General features: G+C 35.7%; 1 protein-coding gene across 1 annotated transcript in view; it reads right to left on the minus strand.

The window, feature by feature from the left end:
* LOC118850013 (solute carrier organic anion transporter family member 1B1-like) overlaps positions 1 to 13,770 on the minus strand; it is a 77,729-nt gene that overhangs the window by 15,729 nt on the left and 48,230 nt on the right. The window contains exons 9-12 of the mRNA XM_036759187.1: positions 8,988 to 9,233; positions 6,622 to 6,786; positions 3,833 to 4,028; positions 1,393 to 1,555 (exon numbers count right to left, since the gene is read on the minus strand). Of these exons, the coding sequence (XP_036615082.1) occupies positions 1,393 to 1,555; positions 3,833 to 4,028; positions 6,622 to 6,786; positions 8,988 to 9,233 (770 nt within the window). The remainder of the gene's footprint in view (positions 1 to 1,392; positions 1,556 to 3,832; positions 4,029 to 6,621; positions 6,787 to 8,987; positions 9,234 to 13,770) is intronic.

Genomic DNA, 13,770 nt, shown 5'->3' on the forward strand with positions numbered 1-13,770 from the left:
AAAAAAGGGCATTTGTGGAGCACTTACTGTGTGCCAAATACTATGGTAGGGCTGGTGATAAAGTAAAAAAAGGAAAATACTCTTTGACCTCAAGGAGTTTATATTCTAAGAGAGGGCTATACAACATATAAGGGAGTGGTGTTGAGAGAGGGATATCTTGTTTTGGGAAGGTAAAGGGAGCTAGAGAGGAACTATAGGGGAACAGACTGACACACCCCTGTGTCAGAGCTCTGATAGAGGTGACCTGATTATAGTTTGAGAAATAGAAGGAGGAGGGGAGGGCAGGGCACAGGCCTGGCACCACATATGGAAGTAAAGCATGCCTGGGGCCAGCCTTGGTTGTAGTGGGCAGCTGAGGGAGCTGTAGAGGATATGGCCTTTGGGCAAAAGTTTGGAGGAGGGTGCTTAAAGTGTTACTTTAGTCTTTTAGGATACTGTTTTTTTAAAGTCCAGAGGCAAGGCATACATATTCTCTCCTTTAACAGAGCATCATCTTCTTGGGAAATTGTTTTTTCAACTCTACCTTAAATGAAAGTTTCAAGATTGTCCTTTAATTATTTTGTGCCTACATAAATAGGTTTCTGAAAATACTCACAAATAAGTAAACATAGCAGTCAAATGATGATTTATTTGGAAAGTAATGACTTAAATAAATACATTCTCCTCCCTATTCACATTGAATTCCTCTGTGTAGAAATTTATAGGTAGCTAAGTGGCAGAGTGGATAGGGCATGGGGTTTGGAGTCAGGAAGACCTGAGTTCAAATATGATCACAATACACTTACTAGTTGTGCAACTTTGGGCAAATCACTAAAATTCCATTTGCCTACATTTTCTCGTCTGTAAAATGGGGATAATATTAGCACCTATCTCTGAGGGCTGTTGTGAGCATCAAATAAAACAATATTTGTGAAGGGCTTAGCACAGTCCTGGAACATAGCAGGAGTATATAAATTTTAACTATCATTATTATTGTTATTATTATTATTACTGTTATTATTAACTTATTTAGAGCAAATAGTTTTCTGCTCTGGGATCCCTGCTTCCCTTTAGTTATGCCAACATAATAATTCCATTTTTGTTTTTCTTCTATATCAAGAAGGTTTCTTAGAACTACATATTACCTTTAAATGTCATAATATTATATTTTTCACAAAGTCGAGAGACATATGGAAGAGTGGCTTGAAGGTTAGCCGTCTAGGTATAGGAAGGCTGATCTCAATTTGGACTACCTAAAGAGATATTCAGCAACAAACAATGTGATTCTGAATGACATTACTCTTGGGCCTGAGCATTTTACTGAACTGATGAATTGTTGACTGACTTGAGACAATTGCCCAATTAAATCTGTGCTGATTATGATGCAGAAGAAAGAACAATCACCATACATACCAAGTCCGTTCCATGGCCTTCAGAAGATTTACATCCAGCCAAACAGGGGGACATGTAAGTGAGTCCATCATCCCCACAGATAGGATCCCATATATTGGTATCACAATTACAGTCTGAGTTGCAGAAAGATAATGGGATGTTTTGAAGTGTCCCTGGGTCTTTTCTACAATCAGAACATAGACATTTGTCAGAGAGAAGAGAAGGATAAGTGAATTACCTTCGAAACTGCTGAAGAAAATAAAGCTGATAAAAGAATAAAAAAGGCAACATTTTGAAATTTGATTTTACTTTTATCATTAAAAAACTGGGATTTTATACAATCTACAAATGAAATTTAAGGAGGAAAACCAATATAATGAGTTAAGAATTGGTGAAAGGAGCCCATTTTCTCAAAAGAAAGTGAGGGGAGTCATGGGCTTAGGTTTAGGTTTCAATTTGGCTTGTAACTGGCTATGTCACCCTAGGCAATTCATTTTCCTTCTCTGGGATTCAAATTCCTTATCCTTAGTTCAAAAATTCTATGAATGTTATATATGTATATGTAACACACACACACACACACACACACACACACATATATATATATATAAAATTCATGTAGCATTTAGCATAGAAATGGCATTGCATTATATAGACAAAAACTGAAATGTCATTAGATATCATTATCATCAGAATAATAGCTAGCATTTATATAGCACTTTAAAATTGGCAAAAGTATTTACAAATATTATCTCATTTTATCTTATGGCAACTCTAGGGGCAAGTACTATCATTATTTTCATTTTACAGATGAGAAAACAGAGTCTGAAGTTAAATGATTTCCCATATCTCATATTGAATTAATTTTTGCTATTCCAGGTCCAGTACTCTATACCACCTTGCTGCCTTATAACAATGTTGAAAAATTAAGGAAGATTGGATGGGGCCAGATACTCCTGAACAGCATGTTTGGGATCTGTGTGAACTGATTCTCTTTGTATAGCATCTACCACAATACCATGCTCAATTAACTCATTTCTAAAAATGGTGATGTTTATGTTCCTTTCTGAGTTACAGAAAGAATAAGGGATATCTTTTGGCAATGTTACTTGATTATTTCTGCAGTCAGGCTACAGGATCAAGACCCAGGAACCCTGAAATCATTTGGAGAACTTTGAAAAAAGCACTAGTTTTCACAGCAGACATATGGCCAAGAGGAACAGCTGTACCAATGATATATAGCCAATTATCCCTCCTAGGAGGTGAAGGTGGCTTGAAATAATAACAAAATAAGTAAGTGTTGAGGTAGTAACTCCTAATCTAATATTGTCATTAGGAGTTGAGATAGTGAAGGTTCCTTTTTTGTTTTGTTTCTTATCCAGATCCCAGTAAAAGCATTTCTTAAAAAGGACTTCTTAGGAAGTCCTTACTTTTCACTGAAGACCTGCTCCAGTTTTACGGTGCTGCTAAAATCACCACCTAGTCTTTAATTCTTCACTTCTCATTAGACAATTTCCCCACCATCTGACTAGCCAAAAGGAATAACACATGCCAGATCTACTCTAGTGGGTCAGAGAGCCAGCATGTATGTAAGTATGTAAGTCAATTCTGATCCTACACAATCTATGTGGGCATTCCTGGGCAGCAGAAGGCTGGAAAGAAACAGGCAAATCAGATCCCCAATTGAGGTAGGGACAAGAGTAGGGTAAAATCCCTTCACAAAGCCTTAATTAGCCTAAAAAGGGAGCTGAAAAGGTAAGAATGCTTTCCAGATATTTGCAGAATAGTCATACAGAGTTAAATTATTAAAGCTTAAAACTTCACTAAGACTTATAGGATACCCTCCAGAGACTTTAACATGGAATTTGGAGTCAGGAAAACCTGAATTTTATCCTGTTTTGCTTGTTAGCTATGTGACCTTACAGAAATCATTTAATCCCTCAACCTTTGTTTCCTCATCTAATAAACAAGGATTATAACAGCATTCATCTCATAGACTTGTGGCAACTAACTGAGATAAAACATGTAAAATGCTTTGTAAACTTTGAAGTGCTATATACATGTTAGGCATGTATTATTATTATCTCTTCTAGTAAAAATAATACTTAAAAAAGAATTAGCTGGTAGAATTAGGTAGCTCAGTTCAATATAATGAAGATTTTCCTTAAAATGGAAGTTGCTAAATATCAGAATTGTCTAATACTTAAGCCATGGAATCTCCTTTTAAAGTCTCTAAAAAGATGACAGTGATTCATGTGACTACAATGGACACTGTAAAGGAAAGTTGTACAATGAATGCTCTGTCAAAGTCACATCCATTTCTATAATTGAATGTTTAAGGAATGGGTCCTTTTGAAATTCCTTTGAAATACTTTAAGTAAATAGAAAGCTATGGTTCTTGTATATTATTTTGTGCCAAAAACACATATTATTACATAGGTGATTAGTGATAGTTACATACCCATTGTAGGTTACTGTTAAACCAGCTATTGGTTGACCTCCACAATTTAATATCCAAATAAAAATTGAGAGAATTAAGCTGCCAGTTCTGGAAATAAATAATAGTTTGGCAAGTCCAAGCACACTCAGTTTTAATTTTTTAGAAATATATCCTCCTAGGAAAACTGAAATAGCAACAACAGGCATTGTTGTTGTTCCTGGAAAGAGAAGAAGGGGGAAGAAAAACTGGGATTATGCAACCAAAGTTCTCTGATGCATGTTGGGCAATACAGGCCATTTTCTAAGGCATTTGCTTAATCTCTAAAAGATGTATGAGCCGTTAGCTCAATTGACTTTTCCATATAGGTATGGGAGTCATCTAATAACAAGCATATGACATACCTTTCTAATTGGTAAGAGGGGGTTATTTCTGTCTTCCAATAAAAGGTCTATACTAAGAATAGCAATATTGGTATTGCTATCGTACTCTTCCTGGACCATTCTCTATTGTTGTTACATGAAGGTGACCAAAGTGTGGGATTTGTTTTGTTGCAGGCCAATGGATTTGGATACCTTGTGCAGCTTTATTGAAGGTAGCTGGTGGGTGGCATGGGAAAGGGTGCTGAGTAAACCTGAGTTCAGAGCGTATTTATGATCGTTTTGGTCCACTTTCCTACACTATGGAAACATTAAAGTTTTTGTATCTATAGCACATAATGTCTGCTTTGAAGACATTTGAGAGGTTGTGAAGATCAGAAAAAATGTCTAGACCTCTAGCTTGTTGGTCATGTGACTTGGTTAATAGCTTTATTTTAACACTTAAACTCTCTCTTTAGTACAATGAAGTAGGTGTAGAATTGGCCTAGTGTTTTTTGTATTACTCTCATCAATGTATTATCATTTGTATATCCCATTGCCAGGCAGTTAGGAGGCACAATAGATAGTGCACTATGCTTGGAATCAGGAAGACTCATTTTCATTTCCAGCTTCAGACACTTACTACCTATGTGACCCTGAGTAAGTCACTTAACCCTGTTTACCTTAATTCTTATCTGTAAAGAGAGCTGGAGAAGGAAGTGGCAAACCACTTCAGTATTGTTGCCAAGAAAACCCCAAAATGGGGTCATGAAGAGTTGAACACGACTGCACAACAGCAGCAACCATAACCCATTGCCATTCCAACCATGAAATCAGTAGAGCCCTTTGATGTATATGAAGCTACTAATAAAAATGAATTTTATAATGTTTATAGATTTATGTTTATATTTATGTTTATAGATATAATGTTTATAAAGTTTATAGATTGGAATAGCTCCTGCTTTAAGAAATAAATATTATATTTGAAGGAAGTGCTTAAATTATTCTATAATACTGTGTGTGTGTGTGAATGTGGGTAGTATGTCATAAAGAATACAACTTTTGGAAGCTTTTCATTTTTTAAGTATAAGTATTCCCTGATTTCAAAATACATAATTTAGAAGGTGAATATATTTGAACAGCAAACAACTTAGCACTTTACAAAAGGATTTTTAAAGATTTCATCCTAAGAATAACTTAATTAGCTAGCTCAATATAAAAGTTCCATTTTCCCCACAACTTTTCAAGAATATATTCTTTAAAGTGAAATACTTTATATTACCTTCAAAACTATAATGAATCAAAACACATTTATTAACATCAAAGCATATGCCAATGAATGTAGTAGGTACCAAGGAATCATAGATAAAAATGACAGTTTCTCCCCTAAAAGTTTACATTCTATTAGCAAAGATAACATAAATAATTTAAGTGTATACAAAATGTAAGCACAAAAAGAAAAGACTTTTTTGGAGGGAGAGGAGGAGTACTAGTTGCTGAGAGAATCAAGAAAGAATTTCTGTAGGACCTGATATTTGAGCTGAGGTTTGAAGCAAACAAAGGATTTCTTGAGCTGGAGGTGAGGAGGAAGTGCATTCCAGTCTTGGAGGATGGCCAGCCCAAAGGAAAAGAGAGATGTCTAGTTTTGTTGAACCATAGATTGTAGGAAGCACGTGTACGATAAAAATAAAAGACAAATTGAGGCTAAGTTTTTTAAGGACTTTAAAAACCAGCAGAGTACCTTACATTTAATCTTAGAGACAACAGGAAGCCACTAGGTGTTTATTGCATAGAGAGGTAACTTTGTTAGACCTCTCTAAGGCAGCTAAGTGGCACAATGGACAGAGTGATGTGCTTGGATTTGGGAAGCTCTGAGTCCAAATCTAGTATCAGACACTTATTAGTTGTGTAATATTGGGCAAATTACTTCACTTATGTTTGCCCCAGTTTCTTCAACTGTAAAATAAGGATAATAGTAGTACTTACCTCACAGGGTTGATGTGAGGATCAAATGAAATAATATTTGTAAAGCATTTAGCACAATGCCTGCCATACTGTAAGGCCCTAATAAATTCTTGTGTCTTATCTTCTCCCTGCCCCATTTGGAAAATCACTTCTGGCAGTCTTTCGAAGGGTACATTGGGGGTAGAGAGATAGATATTTAAGGTAATAAGGCCAAATAATAGGCACTTGAAATAACTCAGGCTGGAGAAGATAGAGCAAAGATACAGGATAGTGCAAAAATGTTAGGAAGAGAATTATATATTTGATGTAGAACATAAACTTTTTGGAAAGTAGTAACATAAGGTAAGGTTAGAGAGAGTGATGACACATTTTGGATAACCTTGAATGCTAAGGAAGGAAGTTTAAATTTTACTGAATAAACAATGCTTCACTCTAAGCGATATAATAAAAATGAAATAGCAACTTACCCAGTTAAATAGCAACACTTACCCAGAAAAAAGTTACTTTTAGACATGGACATGCCATACTCCAGTTCTAAAAATTTTGGAATATAGGTAATACTCCCAATAAAGCTACTAACAGTCAACAGTGATGAAATCAAGAACAAAACATACAACCGGTTAGTAATGATACATTTTAAGGAGTAGAAAAAACCTAGAAGAAAAAATAAAAGTCTTTTTGGGAGAAAAGATAATTCAATATATTCAATAAATATATATATATATATATATATTATATACATAAACACAAATACGCATACATATATTTGCATGTGTATTAGGTTTTTAGATAAAAGCAATTAGTCGTAGAATCACAGAATGCTAGACTTAGAAAAAATCGCCAAAACTGTCTCATTTTACAGATGACAAAAATGAGGTCCTTGGTGTTATAATTTGCCCAAAGTCATAAAGATTGTAAAATCCAGATCTCCTGATTCTCAGTCCATTGCTCTCATTGCAATGTGATACTGCCTCACGGGATATTTCTGTTATTACTCAGAGGGTAGTCATTGGAATGGTGCCAATGTCTTGTTCTTTACTGCAATACTTCAGTATTTCCCTAGACCTATGATTCTATTGATGTTGATATTCTTGTTATCAATATAGTATCTATTGTGGGAGGCTTTCTCATTCTGTGAGCTTCTGGTCATGTTCTTTGCTAGCTCCTCCACAGAGGATTCAACTAATGCACTGCTGGCTTTCCTCTGGGCCATTTTGTATTTTGTGATCCTAGTACAGCATGTTGGCTTTTCATGTGTTATACCTTGTGCTCACCATATGACTGGTTCTCCTTATTTTGGGGTGGTATACATTTCCTTAATTCATATCCCTCATTTTACTTCTTGATCACTGGAAATATACATACCTATTATACTATGGTTCAATGCCATGCTGTCATCCACTATTATGCTGATATTAAAACAGCCAGATGCATAACCTCCTTGGCAAAGAATAGTCATCCAATGAGTGTGTCTGTGTGTGTAGGGGTGGGTTGGGGAGAAGAGGAAAAAGAGCAGGAGGAGGGGGAGATCCATTTGCATAATTACAAATGGAACAAGGTACAAGGACTATGGGATGTGATTTTTAAAAAAGGTATTGGTGTTTGGGAGATGTATAGAGAAAGGAATAATAATATGGACTAAGCAAAATTTGTACATGTTGTTCAGTAATTTTTCAGTCATGTCTGACTCTTTGTGACCCCATTTGGAGTTTTCTCATCAAAAACACTGAAGTGGTTTGCCATTTCCTTCTCCAGCTTATTTTACATGGGATGGGGTGGACAATGGGATGAAATGACTTGCCCAGGGTCACACAGCTTGTAAGTTTCTGAGGCCTGATTTAAATTCAGGAAGACGTCTTCCTGACTCAAGGCTGACATCTATCCATTGTGCTACCTAGCTGCCCCTAAATTTGTCCATAGATGTTAATATATATCTAGTTCTATATATGGACTATGGTCAGAGAAATTTGAGGTTAAATTAAACCAAACTGTACCTAGGAATGTTTTATGATTTCCCCTGGATTCAGAGTCAGAAAACCTGAATTTGAATCAAATTCTACCATGTGTGACATTGGGCAAGTCACTCCCTCCCTTGGATCCTCAGATTCCTAATCTCTAAAATTATGGAGTGGGACTAGGTAACCTGTATGGTCCCTTTCAACTCTAAATCCTATGATCCATTGAATAGGTAATAGTCTTTATATATTTTAAATAAAATATATCTCCCTTGGATTCAATAAATTTACATAAAAGATAAAAAATATCTGAGCAGGGGAGGGACACAGCACAAAGCTCTTGTCAGCATTTAAGGCAATCTATCAACTACCGTATCAACTACCGTATCAACAATGGTATCAACTACTGTTCTTTGATCTACTTTTCCTTTTAGCTTGCTTTTCTTGAATCAGGAGAGTTGGATTCTCATCCTGGCTTAGGCACTAATTCTCTGTCTTTAGAGAAACCATTTTCAACCCTTTGGGCCTCAGTTTGCTCATTTGTGAAATGAAGACTGTACTAGATTATAATAAAGTTCCTTTCAGCTCTAAGACCATTTGTTCTACTGTGTGTGTTACGCACTCAATGGGGATAATTATTTTTCTTATTCTCCAGCTACTCAATGAAAACATGTATTCTCCCTCTCTCCTTCCACCTGTCACACACATTCAGATTAATTTCAATAGGTGATTAATAGAAACCATCATAGCCAGAAGATCTAATTTTGGAAATCATTATGATACTGGGCTTTCCACATTGAAATTTTATTGATATTTAAATTAAGTGTAAGGGAGGACAGTCTTTGCTCCTCTTAATTTGCACAGACTGACCAGAGCTATCTATATCTGTGAACTACTCACCTGCCAAACTACTAGTCTTCTTTGTTTGCTCAGAATTTTTACAATTCAGTTTTTGGCTTCTATTTTCATTGGTACTAGGTCCATCCAAAGGGGTTGGACCAGTGCTTTTCCTTCTTGCTTTCTTCAGATTCTTAGGAAAGAAAAAGAATGGTATCCCAGAAACAATATCAAGTGTTCCTACTATAAGAAAGCCAAGCCACCAAGCACCAACCCAACGGGAATCATTTGGATTAATTGTTATAGTACCTATGATAAAAAAAATTAAAAATCCGTTAAAAAGTTACAATATGAACACATACCATTTCAAGATTTGCTGCCACTTGGTTTCACTGCAGTTTAACTCATTCCATTTATCTTTATCCGATGAGATAATTTACTCACACAAGAAAATTAAATGTTAAAAATAGATTAGTGAGAAACACAAAAACAATGGAATCAATGAGAAATAATACTAGTAAAACTTTAATATATCAAAACTGTGAGAATAGAAGTGAATAATTCTATTCACAAAATTCATTCCAACACAACATAGAGCAACAAACATTGATAACCTACTATTTGCAAGCAACAGTGCTATAATAACAATTTATCAAAGTTGAGAATACAGAGATGAAATTAGGCTCAGACACTGTCTTCAAATGTTTATGGTTCAGGCTAATTGAAAACTAAATACTTCACCCCTAAAAGGCCTGGGGGGTGGAGGTAGGTGAACAAATCCCAATTTATGACATAGAATTTTATATTCTTAAAGATGGAATGAACCTTTAAGACCTAATCTAACTAGATCATTGAATTAAATGTGTAATAATAAATTGATGTACTTTAGAAATGCAGCATGTCATGGTTTACTTCAGGTCCGATCTAATAGTCAGATGTATATTGAGTGTAACCCTAGCTAAGTCACAGTTTCTCAGTGCCTTTGGCAACCTTCCCAGGTTATAAATTGAAGAACAGTTTTTGATCTGAATTGATTAAAATTTTCTCACAAAGATTCACTGCACCAATTTAATATCAGGTATGGGAAACTCCCTTACCCCTCTCCCAATGTCTTTATTGTTTAGAAAGTGCCTTTCTCACAATAATCCCTATAAGCTAGGGAGTACAAATATTATCCCCAATTTATATATGAGAGTTGATTCTGAGTCACATAGATAGTCTTCAAACTGGGTACAGAATCCATGTTTCCTGAGTTCAGATTCAGTTTGGCCCTGACCACTATTCAAGTTGTGATAGGATCCTGAACTACCAACTCTTCGCCACACAGTATTTAAAGCCATTTCTTTACTTAAAGACAAGATGCTCCCCTTAAGATTTGATTGGTCCAGGGGGCTAATGATAATGCAGAAATTAGTTATCCAGAAATAAATTATTTGTAGATAAATGCTTTTCCCTCTTAATAATATGGAAGCAATCATAAGAATTTCAGAGACAAAAGAGACTTTAGAGATTATCTAGCTTAATCGCCTAGAGGTTACCAAACTGTTTAGAGATTGACTCTCCCAAGGTGATTATATATACATATATGTGCACACACATACATACACGTATGTATACACACACACACATAGGGTTGGGGGGTAGAAAGCACATTTTCCAACACACAGTTAAATATCCTTCCCCAAAGACAGAAAATGAAACAAAATTTCTTAAGTACAAGTATCATCAATAAATATTTATTAGGATTATTGTGTTTGACCAATATTAGTCATCTGGAAAGAACCAAGCTTTTATTATGAAAGGTAATAATTAGCTCTGGAAAGCATAATCTCTACTACACCCATTTCACACTTGAAAAAACGGATCACAATATGACAGACACTTAGTTTTAATATTGCTCCAAATATTCATTGTGGCAACTCAGGACTCTTAATAGCCATACAATCACTGGAAAATTCTACCAAGCAAAATGTTCTTCAATTTAGAGCCCATTGAAGGACTATTTTTCTGCCTACCAAGGATCAACAGTACTAGGTTTATAGAAGCTTATGAACAAAGAAATAGCTACCAGCTATTCTGCTATTCAGCTATTTCTGTGACAACTATACCAATGTCCATGAATTCCGTGAGGTCAGTGACAGTATTTTAGTTCAATTTTGTATTTTCCCCATTGTCTAGCACAGTGCTCCACACACAGTAGTTGTTTAAAGGTACACATTGAATTGAGTTAACTTGGAACCAGAAGTCAGATGATCTGAATTGCCCAAGATCAACCACTAGTGAACATGTTGCTTTAAACTATATGTAAAATAACTTAAACAGTTTTTTTTGGAAATAATTGTTTTTTGTATACAGGTATATACCACAGGAAAAAATGTTATAGCAAGTAAATATGTTTTGGATGAACTCATCAACTTACTAACCAGTATTGATTTCTACCCTCTCGAATTCTGGGATCAATAGACAGAGCTATTGCAGCAATATAAGCTGCAATATTGGTCTAAGATTTGCTCTCTAGGTAATGGAGCCAAGATGGTGGAGAGAAACCAGGAAGCTGACTGAGCTCTCCTTAGTTTCACTCAGAAATAACATTAAATCAAGCCTCTAAAAGAATTCTGGAGTGACAGAGTCCATGAAAAGACAGAATAAAACTATTTTCCACCCCAAGATAACTTAGAAGGACTTCAGGAACGTTCTGTCTCTATTGAGTAAAAGGTGAAGGCAACCCAGTGCAGGCAGTGTCCAGGCAGGCCAACAGGAGACTCTTAGCTACAGCACAGATCAGCATCTGAGGCCTGGCACTTCTGGTTCAGCAGGCTGGTGGCACAGTAGGCCAGCTGTGAGGCCTTCAGCCTGTGTGTAGAAGGCAAACTACTAGCACTGGAAAGGGAGAGGCAGAATGGGGGTAATGGGGTATTGTAATGTTAATGGGGTATAAGATCTTCTCTGCTCTTTAATAGGTTTCACATGGAGCCCATTAAGGGAAGCTTGCTTAGGGGAGGCTTGCTTGTAGGAAGGCTTTCACACTTTTTGCTAATTTCTAATTAGGCACTGAGTCATGAGGGTTGTGATGCCTTCTGGCTCAGAGTATATATACTCTGAGTTGGTATTTTGCTTTGGGGGTTTGCTTATGAGAAGAAACTTGTGATTCCTTGGTCAAGACTCTGAGTAGTCATATGTTCAGAACTCCTTGACTGCTCAGATATAAAGGCTCTCTCAATTCAGGGAGGTATATAAAGTGTATAGCATACTGCTTTGGTTCAGGCAGTTAAGAGCCCTGTCTGTTGGTCTATACTTCTCTGCTTGTGTTTTCTAATGTAATTAAAAAAGATTGTTGATCCCTTAAACAGCTATCTTTCCTAGTAAAGCAGATCTAAGAACCTGTGCTAGCAGCCATCCTGGATATGCCAGTGTGGTTGCTGTTACAGGTATCACTTGAAGAGGCATGAAAGACCTATTACAGTAGAGGAAAAGAAGGGAGGGGTGAGCATTGCCTGAACCTTACTCTCATCATATTTGGTTTAAAGAGGGAATAACATACACACTCAATTGGGTAGAGAAATCTATCTTAACCTACATGGAAGTAGGAAGGGAAAGGGGAAAGAAAAGTGAGAGGGGATGATAGAAGAGAGGGCAGATTGGGGGTGGTGGTGGTCAGAAGCAAAATACTGGTGAGGAGGGATAGGGTGAAAGGAGAGAAAAGTATGAAAAGGAGGAAATAGGTTGAAGGGAAATACACAGTTAGTTATCATAACTATGAATGTGAATGAGATGAACTCTCCCATAAAACAGAAGCAGATACCAGAGTGGATTAAGAATCAAAATCCTCAATATGTTTTTTGATAAGAAACACTTTTGAAGCAGAGAGAAACACACAGAGTAAAGGTAAAAGGCTGGAGCAAAATCTATTCAGAATCTCCTTCAGCTGAAGTAAAACAAAAAGCAGGGTTAGCAATCTAGAACTCAGTCAAAGCAAAAGCAAAAATAGATCTAATTAAAAGAGATAAGGAAGGAAACTACAGCTTGCTAAAAGGTACCACACACAATGAAGTGATATCAAATACTAAACATATTTGCATCAAGTGGTATAGCATCTAAATTCTTAGAAGAAAAGTTAAGTGATTTACAGGAAGAAATAGATTTTAAAACTATACTAGTGGGGGACCTCAACCTGTATTTCTCAGAACTAGATAAGTCTAACCACAAAATAAACAAGAAAAAAGTTAAGGAGGTGAATAGAATGTTAGAAAAGTTAGTTACAATAGACCTCTGGAGAAAACTGAATGGAGATAGAAAGGAATATACATTTTTGTCAGTGGTGAATGGCACCTACACAAAAACTGACCATTTATTAGTGGATAAAAATCTCACAATCAAATGTAGAAAGGCAGAAATATTAAATTCATCCTTTTCAGATCATGATGCAATAAAAATTATATGTAATAAAGGATCATAGAAAGATAGATAAAAAATTAATTAGAAACTGAGTAATCTAACCCTAAAGAATGAGTGGATCAAAAAACAAATCATATGAACAATCAATAATTTCATCAAAGAGAATGACAAAAATGAGACAACTGACCAAACTTTATGGGATGCATTCAAAGCAGTACTTAGGGGAAATTTTATACCTCTAAATACTTACATGAATAAAACAGAGAAAAAGCAGATCAATGAATTGGGCATGCAATTACAAAAGCTAGAAAAAGAACAAATTAAAAATCCCCAATGAAAGACCAAAATAGAAATTCTGAAAATCAAAGGAGAGATGAATAAAATAGAAATTAAGCAAATTATTAAACTAAAAAATGCAACTAAGAGCTAGTTTAATGAAAAAATTAAACAA

The sequence above is a fragment of the Trichosurus vulpecula genome, chromosome 5, assembly GCF_011100635.1.
Source record: "Trichosurus vulpecula isolate mTriVul1 chromosome 5, mTriVul1.pri, whole genome shotgun sequence".
NCBI classification, from domain to species: Eukaryota; Metazoa; Chordata; class Mammalia; order Diprotodontia; family Phalangeridae; genus Trichosurus; species Trichosurus vulpecula.